Source organism: Eurypyga helias, unplaced genomic scaffold (assembly GCF_000690775.1).
Source record: "Eurypyga helias isolate BGI_N326 unplaced genomic scaffold, ASM69077v1 scaffold5060, whole genome shotgun sequence".
Lineage (NCBI taxonomy): Eukaryota > Metazoa > Chordata > Aves > Eurypygiformes > Eurypygidae > Eurypyga > Eurypyga helias.
This window is the reverse complement of record NW_010224922.1, coordinates 20842-38556: the sequence shown is the minus strand read 5'-3', so window position 1 is coordinate 38556 and position 17715 is coordinate 20842. Positions and strand designations below refer to the sequence as shown.

General features: G+C 42.7%; 1 protein-coding gene across 1 annotated transcript in view; it reads right to left on the bottom strand.

Annotated features, from left to right (window-relative positions):
• The window catches only part of ATP13A4 (ATPase type 13A4), a 39811-nt gene that overhangs the window by 4467 nt on the left and 17629 nt on the right, over positions 1-17715 (bottom strand). Inside the window, 17 exon segments of the mRNA XM_010147148.1 lie at positions 65-279; positions 745-919; positions 2142-2214; positions 2952-3048; positions 3861-3970; positions 4866-4908; positions 5422-5487; positions 6094-6257; positions 7276-7439; positions 8368-8492; positions 10302-10413; positions 10980-11133; positions 11822-11908; positions 13193-13343; positions 14043-14104; positions 14418-14606; positions 17155-17312. Coding sequence (XP_010145450.1) covers positions 65-279; positions 745-919; positions 2142-2214; positions 2952-3048; positions 3861-3970; positions 4866-4908; positions 5422-5487; positions 6094-6257; positions 7276-7439; positions 8368-8492; positions 10302-10413; positions 10980-11133; positions 11822-11908; positions 13193-13343; positions 14043-14104; positions 14418-14606; positions 17155-17312 — 2145 coding nt within the window.

Genomic DNA, 17715 nt, shown 5'->3' with positions numbered 1-17715 from the left:
CCCTAGCGAACTGACTTCCTGAGTTGATTTACTCACAGATCCCTCCCTGTCTCCCCATACTTACAGTTTGTGTAGATGGGTTGCCTGAAAGGCTTTCCCTTGGAAAACACTAGTGCTACAATGAGGCAGTTGATGGTACTTAGCAGCCACACTGTGGTGTTTTCGTAGCTCTTGTAGCCATTGTCTATTTGCCCATGGGTTTCATCTCTCATCCCATGGAGTCCCAGGCTGGAGATAGAGGAAAAATTCTCTGTGTGGTTCTTCACTGAGAGGCAGGCGCTGAAAAATAGTGTCAGACTGGTCAGTGAATAAACTCTCTCCTGGTTATTTCCCCCAGATTCCACTATCACTATCGGGAATCCTCCCTCACAGCCCTGATTTGATCCTGCTATCACAAGGTGGTCGGTTATTGGCACTGTCCTCAATCTTACTCACTGGGTTAAGCTTGCTGAACTTTGAGAGCCTGAGCTCAAACCTACTGGATACTCTGGTCTGCCCTGCAGTCAAATACTCCTCTTTGTGCTCAACAGAAGCATCCTCTCTACATGCATTGTGCTGCCCAGCAGACTGCTGGAGAGCTTAGGGAGCTGCAGCCAACACTGCTTAATGTGTTCGCACTCTGTGGGGAACTACGGGGTCTGCCTGCAGCTGCTGATCAGGCCTGTAGTTCAGCTGATCAATAGTATCATGCAGATCTGTCCCACCAGTCTGCCCTGTGTCACCCAGAGTCCCAAGGAGACCTACCTGTGTATATCAGTCTTGGAATACCAAGGCTGCTCCTGGACCACCACAAACCCGAAAACCTGCATGCTGAGGCTGAAGAGGATGTTAAGTACAACAGAGAGCAGCAACGGGGGCGAGATGAGTTGGCTAGGTGGCCTGTAAGGAACCAGCTTTGGATAGGCACCTGTGAAACTCACTGAAACATGCACAGTCATGTTTATTAGTGTGTCCAAAATACAAGCAGTGCTACTGTGTATTACTGACTGTTACCAATGGCCAGAAATTTTACAGTTTATAATGTTCTTTATAATACATACAAATACTATATCAAGTACAAAATACAGGGTTGTTTTCTTATAAAATCTTATTGGCCACAGAAAAGGTTAATTAATGGCCTCTGACTATCATGAGGCATTTTTGGAAAATAGATGTTGTATTTGTATTTTATTTGTCTATTGTCAGGCCAAGGATATAAAGATATGCTCAAGCTCTCCCATTCTCTTTCTGTAACTTGTCAACTGTGGCTTGGGATTTTTTGTTGCCCATGTTCCGTGCATCCTCCCGGACTAAGCAACTAGTGCCCAGTTAGTTGAGCTCGTAGAGGACTGCATTAGCTGACACAATAGGTTTTCCCCTGTTCTTCAGTTTAACAAAGTTATCCAGACTTTGAGTGGAAGAGCTACACAGAAAGCCTTGGTGCAGTGTTCCTAACTGGCTACTTACAGCAAGGTGGCTTTTGGCACATGGTATTGTGGCCGACCGTTTTAGGTTTGATTTAATCAAGGCCTTTTCCAGAATGGAAGACAGCTATGTGGTTTTGTAATATGCTTTTCATGCCCCTGCCCTTGCCACTCCTGCTTCTAAACCTCTCCCTGCATTTAGTCTATCTCAACAACCCCATATTTTTCTTTCCCCTCCAGCACTGGTTTCCTCTCTTATTCTTGGCTTACAGCTTCCTGCTCTGTAGTGTCTGACCTCTGTCATTTCTTTCTTCATCTCTCTTTCCTTGTGTGCCTCTGCCTGCACAGCTCCAAGTATGAGCTGGACTCCAAACAGACGATCCCTACACTTTTTCATTTGGGCATGGATCCTTAGGTATCTTTTTAATCTGCCTTCCCAAGTCAACAGGAAAAAGCTTGAATAGACCTTCCACTGAATTAGGTCTGGTTTTATTCCTTCTAGAGATAACAACCCAGTTATCAACAACCTACACGCTCAGCAAACACACCACTAGGAATTACCCATCTTATTTCAGAGCTTTTCAGAAACAAGATGCCTCCTCTACTGACCTAAACACCCTCTACTCTATGTAATCTCTCTTTTCTTCCTTTCTGTACGTAGAATTATGCATTTCCAAGGAGCTGAAAAATATTTGAGCTCATTCCCTCATTAATACATAGGATGACTAAAGGGCTTACTTGTCACACCAATTACAGTGGTAATAGCCAGATCTTGGAACAAAAATTGGTAATTCCCAAAGGAGTTTAGTTGCTGGAAAGAGGAACACAAAGAAAAAAACAAAATATCACAAATCAGACATTTGCCATGGGCTTGTTTATATTGTCTCCAGAAAGCCGTATTATTTTCATGGATCTAATGCTCTGCTGTGTGTTCTGAAACACTACTCAGCAGATAAGGGGACCACACAATCCACTACCCAGCCAATAGATTCGTCACCATTGGGCCTGCAGTGAATACTCTCATTTTGTGCATTGTTTGGACTAACAACTCTTCCTGTTCACTTACTGCAACAAAAAAAGAAGGCTATTTGAAGAGACATGCTTTCTCAGTGCTGGGTGACTTCTGAATGCAAAGCCTCCCCTCTGTTTGGGAAGAAGCCATGCAAAAGTGGTTTAAGGCACTCCAGGGGATGTTGATTACTGTCAAGTTAATTCATGCTTTAAATACTGATTAAATTGCAACAGCATATGCCTATGCCAGATTCTCTCTTTTCACAGACATATGCCTTCATCCAAAATACTGTTCAGCATCTCAGCCTTCTTTTTGCCCAGCCTGGAACTTGAGCCCACTGGCCAGAGTTAATGGGAAGAATCTTTCCAGTTTTCAGCTGAGGGTACAGGAGGACCATATGATCACACCACACAAGTTTGCAGCTCAGATAAAGGTAAAGCTCCCTACCCCAGTTTTATTGTGGCTTCTATGACCTATTTCTCCTACAAGGAAGTAGTAGCTCATCCAGTTCCAGCCAACATGTTCCCATGACATACCCAGTACAGTAGGAGAACTCCAAGGTACTGAATAGTGCTGTACAGTGCCATGTACTTGAACATGCAGAAGGAAGTGACAAGGGCAGCACGGCCTTCCCTGTGTGAAGACACAAATAAAGGACACCAATTAGGTGATGGGTCTGCTCCTGTTGCCAGTCCTCTCAAAACACTGTTGAAAAGCAAGGCATGTGTCACAAGGTAGAGAAGTCTCTGCCAGTATCTTGCTGTGGGGTGAAATAAAATAAAATCCGGCCTGAATGAAAGTAAAATCTCCACTTGCAGAAATCTTGCTGCAAGCAAAAGGACTTAATTCTATTCATCTGTGTTCCCAAGACTACAATTTACCTCAGGGAGTTTTCCTGCTGTTTGCTGACATTAATAGTGCACGTAACAACTCTATATGAGGAAAAACATATAAAGCAAAGCAGCTGCTCAGTGAGCTTAAACTAACAAGTCCTCTCCTCCTGCAGTGAACATGTAGTATCCAACAAGGGTAACGCACTCCCCCTGGTTATTCACCTGACCCAGTAAGCAAAATCAGGGCCCTGGCATAACAGACGTTAATGTTTTGCTTGCATAGGTTGAGACAGGGCCTAACAATAGTGTACATGTTGATTTGTGAACATTTGATTCAACTTTGTGGAACATTGTTCATTTTGCTATTTCTTTTGCATTTGAAATACTGCTAATGACATAAAGTTCAGCTGTAGATGCCCTCCACCTGTAGTTTTGAAAGAATTAATATATCTTAAAGGAATTTCAGATAGGAACTAGGCAAATGGCAATTTCAAGGTAAAAGATATTATTTTTCTCTGGATAGGTACATTCTGGTCTGGTGGGAACACTCAATATCTGAGAGCAGTGGGAACTGTCTCCTTTATGTAATGGGAAACAAAAATCCACGCTTACCTGATTAGCTCTGGGACACATGCTATGCTGGGAGTCCGGGATGTGAAGGGTGAAGCCACAGACGCCTCCTGCTCTGACAGTGATATCCCTGCATGCGCCACTTTCAAAGCCTGAAAGTCATATTCTTCTTCAGCACTCACAAACCAGGAAGACACAGCAACTGACACGTCAGCCAAGAAGTGACCCCTTATTACAGGATGCGTTCTGTGGACAGCAGTCCCTCTTCACCCCCTGGGTGTGCTCCACCCAAAAGGTTCCTCCAGTGGGGTGTGGTTGAGCCATCAGGTCCAGAAGAAGAATCAGGATGACACCCTGGGAAATACCATTTTCCACAGACCCCAAAGCCATCCACTACCAGCTGCAGAAGACAAGTTTGGCTCTGCCTCCTTTGTCAGCACTTGCAGTCACACCTTATGGAGACAGTCTAGGTTCTCAGCTTGCTTCCCCCAGGAGAATCCTTAGGACTTTGTGTTAGGGCAATTGTGTGCTTCACTGCCCAGGTGGCATTGCTCTCACTGCCACAAGGATACGTGAAGTCATGCAGTGAACTGAACCTGCCCAGAAGTGAATTATGGGTCCCTCCTGAACACTGACCTTTCCTTCTGGAAAAAAAAAAAACCTTTCTTGCACTTCTAAAATGTGCATTTACAAAGAACTTGTAGAGCTACAGCTGTTCCTTATGGAAACCCCTCCTCACCCTAGCCTTCTCTACCCCCAGACACTGAAGATGTTGACAGAAACTGCAGGGGAGGATTTGGAAAATCCTCTGGCGGTTTTTGCGAAGGAAATTAATCTGTCCTTGAGACCACAAACTGCCACAGTCTCTAGGAGAGCTCTTGCATGGTATGGACCACACTGAGGGATCAGGCCTGAATCAGTACTGGTGCCAGTACAGCTGCTCTGTGAATAAACAGAGCACTCCCATCTCCAGCTTGGGATATTCTACTAGCCTTGTATTCGTTTTTCATTTTTTAAATAAATAAATTGTAAAGAATTTTCACTTACCCCACAGTCATTGGCTCCATCTCCACACATGCCCACAAAGTAACTAAAAAATAAAGTGACCCACAGTTCAGTTCTGGGAAAAGAGAGACCTATCAGCAGGAGGGAATCAGAGCCTCCTCCATGGGAGTAATTTATGCAAGTCATGGGAGCCTTTTGTTAAAAGCTGTCCTGCCATGTTTCCTAACCCATCACACTGAGACAGCAATAGTGCAGTAAAAAGACTGCTAGCATCAAAGAAGCTGCAGTGCTGGGAGATATTCCTAAAAATCTTGGGTAGACAAGTGCCCCTCCTTCAGGCCCAATAAGAATGTAGGATGATGTGAACAATCGAAACCCAGCATCATGGTAGTGTTAGGTCTTTGATGGGTTGCCAAACCACCGTGGAATTCAGTGTCTCTTCTTTTAACAGGCTTTTGGAATTCAATTGCCAAGCTGTATGTCTGTGGAAGTTTCAGTTTTGTGCACTTCCAGGAAACAGTATGTTTGACAAAAGCTAGCTCTTACTAGACTCTTTTCAAGCCTGGAAATTAACTCTTAGTGCTCATTATGAACTTACCCCAGCTTTTGAAACTCTTCTACAAGGCTGGATTTGTGACCAGGAGACATTCTAGCAAATCAGGATCTGTAAGGAAAAAAAGGAAGTGATTTTTTAAGCACTTGAGGTAAGAGTCACAGTGATTTCAGTGAAAATCTGGAATAAAAACTACCCAATATTCACGTTCCCAAACAATTGATGCTAGACTCCTAAGCAGGAAAGGCTGATCATCACAGATAAAAGTCATCTTAATTAATATTTTGAAAAAATAGCAATTACAATAAGGACAAGAGGCCTGGTGTGTCATTTGAGTTATCTGATGAACACAGATTACCAGACAGGGATTTACCAGAAGAGAATTCATGAGATGATCCCTTCCATAAAGCAGACAAGTCAGGCTGAATTGTATGCTGTCTAATACCATGTTTTCTCCTGTTCTCCAAAACATGACAGAATCAGTGTTGTGCAAGGGCCAGGCATATGGGCACAAATGTCTTAAGTCATGTTCTCACACCATGAGGCAGGTCTGCTCTTCCAGTGTGCAGAAAAAGTCCAAGTATTTTCAGATCCTTCTCCATACATTAATATCAGAGATTCATCTAGCCCATAAGTATTTCAGAGTTAGAATTTTTCCCAAAAAATGTCTTAGTACAGATTTCTTCAGCTAATTGTATCAGGACAATCTGCATCTACTGAATAGCAAGCCTGCTTTGGTTCAATAATACCAATCTTACCTTTGGAAGTATGTGCCTGAAATGCTGTGCTACAATTTGGTAAGAATTTCCACTCATGGCAAAGTGATACTGGCCTGGTCCCAGTGCCAGCCTTCTTCTTCGTTCAGTCTGACTGCTACCCTCCTATAAAACAAGACAGAGTGAGTGCTGCTCCCAGGCTCTCAAAGGCGACTATGTGCATTTACACAAACACGACTACAGACACAGGAGAGGACTTACCATGGGGAGGGCACTTGTGAAGACTCTGGGAGACATAGGAGCAAGGCCTGTTGCCTCTGCATGGATTTGTAAAGGGATTTAGGCATATAATGCTATTATTTTCGTGTGAACTGGATGCTCCATATGTCTTAAAAGCTGGCCCTCAGCACTGCCACATTTGCTAGGATTTATGCCAGAGTGCCAATCTGGTGGGCTGCTCTGTGAGAGAGAGGAGCTAGAGAGAGCATGCAGGCACCACAGCTCAGCATAACTTTTTGCAGAGAAATACAGTGAAGATGCTGCTCAGGCTGAGCTTTGGTAGAAAGAAGCCCCTCAACAGCCCCTGCAGAGATTCCCTACCATCTGCCTGACTTCTCAGAGAAGGGTCAGCATGTTCAGACATACTCATCAGGGAGACAGTAACTGGTCTTTGTGGAGATGCTTGATGAAATATAATTTCTTAGCATAGCCATCCTATGTTTCACTGTGCAGATGCAATTTCTCAACAGTAAATCTGTGGTTTAATTCTGCAGGTATGGGAACTCCCTACGTAGATGAACAGGGCTCATTTATTCAGCGCAGTTCCACAGATTTTAAGTCCACATCTATACTATCAAATCCACCTTGCAGGGAAAGAAAACATGCTTTGAACTGGCATCAGCTATGCATGAGGGATAGAGACAAATCTTTCCTGGGTTTCTGCAAAGCTGTTCTCAAACCTAGCTAAGCAGTTAGCAAAAAACATGTCCACAGATAATATGCTAGGAAGGAAGCTGTAGGTGTGTACATTTTTTTTAAGATCCCTTCTTTTTAAACACATTTCTAGCACATAACATTCTGATGTGCAGACAATGTTATACTAGCATAATCCCACTGCATTATTTAAAGCATTCCAGCTTAGTTTGCTTTCCTGCTGCACAACACCTGCTTCTTATATGCTCACCAGGCTTCCGCAATCTTCATTTTTGTTTTCTTCTAGTGGTTTCCAGGTTATAGATGCTGAAAGAGATCCAGGTATTTTGTTTGCCTCCACAAGAATCACTCTGTTCGTTGGAGAAATCATCCCAGCATTTTTGGCAACAGTTACAGCTGTCCGAATGTTGTCACCTAGAAAAATCATGGGGAATGTTATCTATAAATTTCTGCAATAAGGAATTGTTTATGGAGGAACATTAGCCTTTTCCTGAATTCCGAATTTTCAAATATATCCGTAAGAATTATTCCTTCAAGAAAAAAATAGAATAAATAGGGACTGGTAGGCATGAGCTATAAGATGTCATAAGGTTCAGTGATTTGTCCTGGCATGCATGCTCCATCTTTGCTCATTTATGACAACAGGATTTCATGAGGCCCTATAAAGAGGAAATCTTGCATGACATAGAATCATATAACCAAAGGATGGTTTGGGTTGGAAGGAACCTTAAAGATCATCTAGTTCCAACACCCCTGCCATGGGCAGGGACACCTCCCACTAGACCAGGTTGCTCCAAGGCTCATCCAGCCTGGCCTTGAACACTTCCAGGGATGGGGCATCCACAGCTACATGGGCAACCTGTTCCAGTGCTTCACCACCCTCTCTGTAAAGAATTTCTTCCTTATATCTAACCTAAATCTACCCTCTTTCATCTTAAAGCCATTACCCCTTGTCCTATTGCTATGTGCTTGTAAAAAGTCCCCCCTCAGCTTCCTTGTAGCCCTTTCAGGTACTGGAAGGTGCTATAAGGTCTCTGTGGAGCCTTCTCTTCTCCAGGCTGAGCAAACCCAACCCCAAGACTCTGATCCATGGTGAAAGTGGGACAGATTAAGACCTAAGTATCTGACACAGCCTGGTGAAGTTGTCAGCAACATAAGCCTGCAACTTACGCAGCTCACGTCACTATTACAACAAAGACTTGGACTACAATTGTCTGAAAGGTACAAATGTCTGTGTCTCCCTGCCAGTGCTGGTGACAAAGCAGTGGACTGTTCACACAAACATCATCGAAATCCCTGTCTGGGCCAGTGGCCACATAAAAAATCCACAATTTTTAGATACCTGTAACCATAACATTCCTGATGCGGGCAGCACTGAGCTCTTCTAGGACAGGCTTTGTCTCCCTCTTTAATCGATTCTCCATTATCAGCAGACCCAGGAATGTCAGATCAGATTCTACCTCCTCCCTAAGAGTGAAGAACAGACAGACAGATTTCATTCTTTTTGTCTTTGGCCTGCTTTTGCATTGAATTTGCTAACTCAAAAGTATTAAAATAACTTGTTAGTTCTCTGCAGTCTCAGGCTGTCTGGTTTTTGGGGTGCTATTTCAACATCAGCAGGGCTTGCTTCCCACTGGCAGCAAGTGGTGCTGGCTGTGGATGGAGGATCTTTGCTTGATTTTTCATCCGTCTAGTCTCTTTTTTCCTTGTTCTGAAGAAAGAGTTCAGATCATAGCCAGCTTCAAGCTCATGTATGCTTAATTACCACATCAAAAAAGAGCCAATTTCAACCTACCTGCTCCACATACCAACTTGAAGCCTGATGGATAAGTTGGACAGTTTTCCATTCATGCATCATCCTTAGCCAGCATGAAAAAGGACCCTGAATTTCCTGCAGGACTCCCAAACTGTGGTGGTCTGATTTGGAAAGGTCATGCACACTAGTCCTTCTCATTTGAGGACTGTACAACAAAGAAACACACCTTAGTAAATTTAACTGCTACTCTTGAGAGTAGGACCTGAGCAAACAGCACGTGGAAACTCCAATTCTGTTATCTCATACTGTTTTTGTTACACCTGTGCTATTGCTTCTTTTACAGTAGTTGAACATGCAGTTGAGAAAAGAATTTGGTAAACAAACCGATCCCTGAGCCATCAACTAGAGGTCTCTCAGGGACATAGGTTGACTCTGAAGAGTCTGAAAAACAGAAGTTTTCAAGCAATTATTTTAGCCACCGCAGTAAGGAGGAGGTGATGCCAAACACTTGCGTGGCAGTCAGAGTAGCAGAGTCAGGTGTTGCCTGAATAGTCACAGCTGTCACACCAGATCTTGTGTTTGACCTCTAGTTTCCTTTTTTCTCCTGGCAGTATACACATCACCACGCTATAACTGCACACACAACTGCAAATTCTGAGCCATATCACACACATTTTCTTATTGAGTTGGAGAGGTCTGTTACAACACCTGGCACAAGAACTGAACAAACCCTTTGCACTTTGCCTCAGTGTTATTGGCCCTTTCAGCTAAGCCCTCCAAAAGAGCAAGTAACCCCCATCTGGATTAGGACCTGCAGCAAGTAAACAGAGTGGACAGAAAATGCTAAGTAACCACAAATATTCCAGAAGTGATGTTTCCAGAGTATCACAAGCAAAAGCTAGAGGGATTTGGATAAAAGCATATGGATTAATGTGTAGGTGTCCTTGTGTGAGGCTTGTGGAAAACTAATACCATGAACATAGCAGAAGAGTTTGCTGGCTTCTCTAGAAACTAAAGAGAGCTAAAGCTAGAAAGCTAAAGGACTGGACCAAGACAGCAGCAAAAGATAGTCTGCTGACTTTGACTGGGAGAGAGAATAGGCAGTGTAACGGGGGTCATCTGCTGCCTTTGCTTAATCAAGGGGCCAGTATAACAAATGAAGAAAAAAAAAGAGACTTCTCTTCAGCTGAAAACCTGCATAAATTTGCAGGGAGATTGGTAGAAATAATGGACTGAGGAAGGGGTGTACTAGACTTCAGAGTGTACTAGAGTTATACTTCCTGTATTGATCCAAAGTTAAGAAACGTGTAAGGATTCTAGGCATGTTCTACAAGCATGGGGGAGTGAAGTGCCCTCTACCTATTTTCAGACAGACCTATATCCAAATTTGAATCAGATTACCTCTGGCCTGAATCTAACAAAACTCTGTACTACAACCCTGCTCCTGGCAGTGGTGTTGTGGTAATGGTAATATGTGAGGCACCACTAGCCCATGGCTGATAATGAGCAGTCTGGCTTACCTTGTTAGATCAGTAGCTTGCTTCCCTGCCTGTAGAGATTTACACGCCAGTCCAATGACTCTAAAGCCCTGTGCTGTGTACAGCAGAAGCTTGCTTTCAAAGTTCGATGGGACTGTGCAAAAGAGTAAAAGACAGTTCATCATTTCACTGCTTTCTAATAAAAGGAAGGTTCCTGTCCCAGAGGGCAGGTACACCTAGAGTTTACTAGTAGGCCAAGGACATTCAGGAAAGCTGCTGAACTGAACTTTGCCCAATGAGAAAGTCATTGCCTCTCCTACGTCACTTTGTACTTAGGATCCTAAACTCTTCTGCAGACTTACCTTCTTCCAGTGTATCATGAAGGAGGAAGCTCTGCTCTTCTATCTGCCCTTCCAAGGCTTGGAGAAAAAAAAACAACTTTGGGCTATACTGGACCAGACTTTTCCAAATATCTATTCTGGAAGAAACTGTACACCTTGTATAAGAGCTGTATTTACTTCTATCTCTTAGCAGTCCTTCTTTGCTGAGAAGGGCTATATGACAGCCTAGCCTTCGACTTGGAGCACAACAGAGACTAACTTTTCAGGCTGAAGTATAGTCTTAGACCCAGAAATCTCATTTGTACCTACTACTTCATTGTACCATCAAAAGTCACTTACAGATACGTGTTTCTGGGAAGCATTTATAAATGTTACTTACCTGTTTCTGCTCTACATAACATGGCTACCATTTCTGGAGCCCCTTTTGTGAAGACCTGTTGTTCCCCACCAATATCCTGAGCAATGACAGACATCCTCTGCAAGGCTGAAGAAAATGGAAACTGGTGTAAAATGGTAACTCCTTCCACTGGGACCTATGAGAAAAGCAAGTGGATTAGACACTGCAGCAAAGATTTTGAAGTCAGGCCAAAGGATTTTAGGCCTGTCCTTTGTGCCATGGTAAGAAGCCAACCATGTATAATGGGCTGATTTGTCACAGTGGGACAGAAAGTTCTGATATATAAAGAGGATGTGAAATTTGTACAGAAATACTTAGCTTAGACAGTAGGAAAAGTTCACTAAGTGTTTTATCAGACTGTTAAATCTAATTTACTGAAAGGAACTCACTAGTCCTGTTTCTTTAACAAGACTCTGCTAGGTCTTACACTGGCTTTGCAAAGGGAAAATGGATGTCTAAAAGCACACACACCCCCCTTGGTGTGTGTCACCAGTAACCATCAGTTACCAGACTCCACTCCCAAGTGCTTTTAGAGATCTTCATTGGCCTGCTGAGTTTGGACTGAGTCTCAAGACACCAGGACAGGCAAATTCCTAAGGTGGACAATCTGTCATCCAGCATTCCCATGTTTCTGGTATGAACTGCAAGCTCCCCCAGGCATCTATTTTTAATCAGAGAGAGCAAGGCAATCTCTCTGCAGGCAGTGCAAGAAAGACGAGGTGTGGAAGAGCTATCTAGGACAACCAAGCATTTCTCTACTGAAAGATAACTGTTACACTGACAGTTTAACTTGATCACAAATGTGTGTCTTGAAAATAGCTTACACTGCTGGCTTTAGGACCAGGTCTCACAACTGTGGCATGTGTGGATCCTTGACCTTCAATCTGGTGTCCACTGGAATCATCTATCACCTGTGTATTGAAAGACAAAAATCTTTCAGATGACAGCACCAGCAGAGCTGAAAGGAACCTCAAGGGATCATTTATCACTTTCCTTCCCTCAAAACAAAGTATCTTCCTGTTCATGAGGGAGGTCTCTCTGATCTCAGTAAAACCTCCAGTAACAGAAAACCCACTGCCTCCCTTGATAATCAAATCCAGAGCTTCACCAGCTTCACAGAGACAGTGCTATACTCCTGCACCTCTCACAATAAATCCTTTATTCATTACAACCCACTTAAATATGCAAAAATATTTAGATATAGCATAGACCCAATGGGAAAATAATAAATACGAGTTTGTATTAATGTAGAATGCACCATCCTCTGCTCTTGAAGTATTCCACAAATCAGCTAGATTTTTTAATCATCACAACATGACTGTGAGGAACAAAAATATTTTATGGTGTCAAAGGGCACATGATTATTCCTGGTGCACAGGAATTACTTAACAGGGTTATTCCTGTTTAATTTATAACTTTGATGGGTGCCTGCCTAAGGCTGAGATTGCAAGATGATGCCCTTGGGGAAAAACACCCTCTAACTCCTGTCATTACTGGATAGTTTATTCCTTGAAACTTGGCTGGTTTACATATTTTGAAGACACAAACCAGACAGGTGTTAAGTACAGATGTTGCCACCCAGATAACTAGCTAATCCTGCCCTGAATCTCTTATCTTACATCAGCAATGCCTTGTGGCTATACCTTCCACCAGGTAATTACTGGCTGTTTTCCTCTTATCCATCTCAGATTTTAGCCTTTTAGTGTTCATAAATGCTCGTTTCCACCACCCTCAATGATCAGAGAGTAAACTGATGCTGTTTGTAGGTAGTGGGAGTGAAAGCAGAGTGCTTTCAGAGGGGCATAGGATTCCAAACCTGCAGATGGTAGAAATATCTCCATATTGATGGAACATTAACAAAAGTCATGGTCTTGTATCTAGTTCAAAGCTGGCAGTCTTAATCTGCATGTAAATCACATCTGGGACTTCCTGTTACCTGGCAGCAGCCAGTCAGAGTTGATAACGTTTGCACAATATTCACCACTAAGTACTCCAAGTACCCCAAGGTGAAAGCTCTAGGCAGAAACAAGGAACATTTCTTCAAAAACCTGAGCATGTGGTATCTCTTCTGGGTTTTAGCCATTTTACGTCTGTGTGGGAAGTGCTACTTGCATGGGAGGGCTTGGGACATTCTCCTTTGTGAGAACACCAAAACTCCCCACCACTATTTAGATAACAACAGAGCACCACTTTACCCAGTTGGTGGCCTCAAACATTTTCACATCCAGTGGGTCTCCTTGGATCTTGCCCTCCCAAACAATTAGTGAATGACAAACCACCATTGCTCTGAACACTGGGCCCCAAGGCAGGCTGTGGTTGGCAGGGAAGCTGTGAAAGTCCTGGAAGCTAACACAAAAGAGAAAGTAAAAATTACCATCAGAGAACACCAAACAACATATGACTAACAGAAAAAAAAAAAAAAGTCCTAAGTCAGGGAGCTGTTAAAATCCTATCCTGTGGTCAGACCACAAGCATGTGTCTGAGGACTTGTGCTCCCCCATGAGCTATTTCTCACGCACCCATTAAAGGCTGGGATATACATGCTCAGAATAGGTTTACACTGCATAGTTAAGGAGTCCACTGGAATGAACAGAGGAACAGATTATTATAAAATACCTTCCTGGAGGCTTTGTGCAAGGACTCTACCTGTGAGGCTGATAAAAGTTTGAGCATCTTTGTGCGTGCACATTTCTGGGAATGTAAATGGGCAAAAACATGGGCACTGAAGGAACTTAGTGGCAATCTCGTGGGTAATAGTGAGTTCTTGTCATAAAGGGCTGGGGCGCCACTGGAGCTTTGAGATATAACCTAGCATGTCTTCCTGCAGACTACACAGCCTGGGCATGCTGTGCTAAATGCTGATGACAGTGGCTGCATCTTTCATGTGGAGCAGGATACCTGGGATGAGCCAACAAACTCATTTTCCAGAAGCTATAGAATAAATACTGGAAAACTAAACATGAGGAACTTTCTTGTCTTTTAGGAGAAGAATCCAACCACTATCCCACCAAATTTAAATGCCATTGGTGTGTCAAGGAGCCTTACCAGTTTCTTTCAGAGGGCAGCAAGCCCCAAAGATCCAGGCCATCTTCTGTTAAGGTGCCAGTCTAAGTTAAAATGTACATTTAAATTAACTTCCCACATGTGAGCTCCAAGAGGAATAGAAAGAAACACTTATTTCAGAAAGCTACTGTCCAGAAAATGCCAGCAGATTGCAGAGCAAAAGTGCTACCAGCCAATTCCTAGATTCCAAGAAAAACAATAATTTGCAACAGTGTCTGTTCAGACAACACTTCAGTATACAAGATTGGTCAGTGTGTTTCTAAAACCCAGTGGAAACGTTTGATCAGAACCCACACTCTCCCACCCCTAGCAAGGCTGCCATTACTCATAAGAGAGTAACTGTCACATAGCAGTTACTTTGTCAAAGCAGACGAGGTTCAGCTGTCCACACATGTTGATCCTCTGTGGGCTGATGCAGAAGATGCCCTTCTTCTTCAGCCTCCGCTGAGTATAAATGATCCCTGTTGTCAAGGCAGCTGGCAGAGCTGGGGGGACGGCAATAGTGATAACATCCAAGGCCTTCTTCACCACTTCTCCTGCCTCCTCCTGACACAAAACCAAAGGCAGTTATCAGCAAGAGGGTGATAAGGAGTGCTGCTTGGATTGTCTGAGTATAGCCCTCTTCATACTTCCTCTCCTCCACTGCAGGTGCTTCAGGCTGTGCTGTTTACTGCCCATGATCCCTAAGAACTTGATTGCTTTGATTTAACCAAAGGTTTTAAGGCTACACCACTGCTAAAGAGCAGCTTCCAGGCCCTCCTTCATTCCCCATGCCAACAAACCTGCCAGAGAGAGCTCACGGTCTCCTCCAAAGCACATGAGTTCAAACATGCCAGTTAGGTTATTACACCCTCAGTCAAGCCCAGTTTCCCATGATACAGCACACAAGAATCTGCCATTTATACGGGCATTTGTGCAACTGCCTACGGGCACAGCCCTGGACTCCATGTTAGGGTGACAGGTAAGACATATGGGATGGTGCTGAAAAGCAGAGAAGACTGCATGAGCTAATGATTTCTTCTGACCTTATGTTCCAGGATCTGTGAAAGGAACTTGCTTTTACCTGCTGAAGAAACATGGAAGTAGAAGTTACATTTCTAAAAGCAATCTCGAATTTGGGAGCCTAAAGGTCGGTGTAAAACGGACTGCCAGTATGCTGAATGTCAGCAATGTTACTCTTGGCAGTTGGTATCACTGCTGAAGGATTGAATGCATTTCAAATGGGGGTCCCAGAACTGAGATGATGCTGCAAACTAAAGTCAATTTGCTGTTCGGCAGGAACTGCAAACTATCATAGAGTGCTATTATTACTGTTTCTGAGTTTGTGCCTTTGACCATAGATCATGTTGCATTTGACGTTCTGAATTTCCATCATGTTCTCATTCTCCCTTCATGGATACTGTTTCACACCACAGAATGCTCCAGTTTGATAATATTTTATATCTATTTTATGCTAGAATGAAGCACTTACTACCTTTAGATAAACACTCTCACAGAAGAGAAAGCATTTAGTATATTGTGTGACTGATTCTTACAGCAGTCTGAGAAGACAGTTTCAGCTGCTGTGATAACATCAGCATGTATTTTACATATTACAAGGGGGAAGTTAAACACAAAATAAAAAGGAAAAACTGAAAGCAGAGACCAGGACATGTTCTTAAACACACTTTCTTTAATATCCTGAGGGAAATTAATCTTCTGAGCCAGCTGATTGTAGATTATTCCAAAGGAGAAAAATTATTCAAAAGCTGAATTGCAGAATCAACCTTGCAACTCAGGACTTGGACTTTATAATTATCAAGATAATTATCAAGACATGAAATGATTTCTTGAAAGTTTTTGAAGAAGTTATAAAGAAACTAGACTTTAAAAATTGCAGAACCACTGTTTACAGTGTACAAGTATTTCTTACATTAACCTAAATGCATGAGAATGAGTGAAATATTTTTGAAAGGGCTTCAGGTGAACCCTCCTGAGATTTAGAGGCTCAATTGATACAGGATAGTTAGCTTTGGAAAAGTTATTTCTTAAAAACTCTCAAGCATATTAAGCTGAGTGATAACTCAGTGAAGGTTCTCTCTCTCCCACCACCACCAAATGACGATACAAAGACACGGGAAAAAAGACAGAAGAAAACGGGGAGTTCTGTGTAACACCAGTGAATTTCAGGGATCTGTGTTACACAGCTGTGAACAGTGCAGGTGTAAACCTGCTACTTCTCCACAATGCCTTCAGTGACGTAGATGACAGCTTTAAAAGCATTTTTATGTGGTACATAATGAACCTGTGGGAGTCACTGTCGTGGGTGCTGTCAAGGCCAAGGCATAAATGAATTCAGAAATTCAATTAATTCAATTATTAAATCACACTGGTGTATTTTCAGTGGCTGGCAAAGCTAGATGATCTAGATACAACAGACAGCTTACTGAACTGTTAAACCTTGCTCTTCAGGAAGTTAGAAGACTATAGCAGGAAAGAATTGTTCTATACTTGCCCTACTTCCTAACCAGTTTCCACAAGCATTTGACACTAGTTATTCTTACAGACAGGGATGGATGGGTCTTTGATCCAAACTGAAGTTTGCAGAAAGCTGCCTCCTCACAATAGCACATCAGTCTGTGTCCCATTTAACCCATGATTCACTCGTGATTTGTCTAGGAATGTACAAAAAGTGCACAAAAACTCTGTAAAAGCTACTTGCATGGTGCTAAGCTCTTGGTATCTCCCATTTTCAGAGCTTTAGAAAGCGTTATGCTAATTACATACATTGATAATTACATGTATCGGCAAGCATGGGGCAGGCAACACACAGGCAGTCGGCTGCAGATAAGACATGCAGTGCTTGCACAGGACTTGCTAAGTCCTCAGAAGAAATGAAAATTGGGAAACAGTGGGGTTTGTCACCTTAGAATTCAATGTATGAAAGCTTGTGTACTGTCATAAATACACTTACACTGTAAAATGGCCTCATATACTAAGGCAAAAGGGAGGATGACAAGGACCATATTTTTATACAGAACTGTATGTGAAGCCACTCAAGTTTCAATTCTCTTGAAATTGGGTGTGACCATTTTTTCTGCATTTCATAACTCACCCCTTTAAGTGCAAATACACACACTGTGTAGATCATTCCAATGGCTGCAAATGCAATGAGGCACATCAAGAACCGGAGGGCATCTCTGTACAGCTTGAAGTTCATGGGTTTAGGGTAGAGAATGGACCTCACCAGGTCACCTTTAGCTGTATTGAAACCTGAAGAGGCAGACTAAAATCATTCCAAGGGGAAAACATTTTCAAAAGTTCTCTACAAAGAATGAAGGGCTTTAAAATTACTCATAATTTCTGTAACTTAGGAAAGAAGGCCCAGGTCTTTCATTTCAGTGTATGTTACCTACTCTGCCGAATGCAAGAAAAAGTTATTTTTGTCTTAAGGAGTAGGATTTTTTCAATGTCTGAGAAGCAAAATGAAATTCCTCTTTGTAAGCATATGCTAGTGGTTTTTGTAAAAGTTATGCCAAGCAAACGGAAACAATGCATAATAGCTCAGCCCTGCCTAGGATATCGATTCTCCATCTGACCATTGTGAATCTGGATTAATGCCTTTAACTTAACATGACTGGGCACATTAATTTAGACTCTGTTCCAGGAAGAAAAA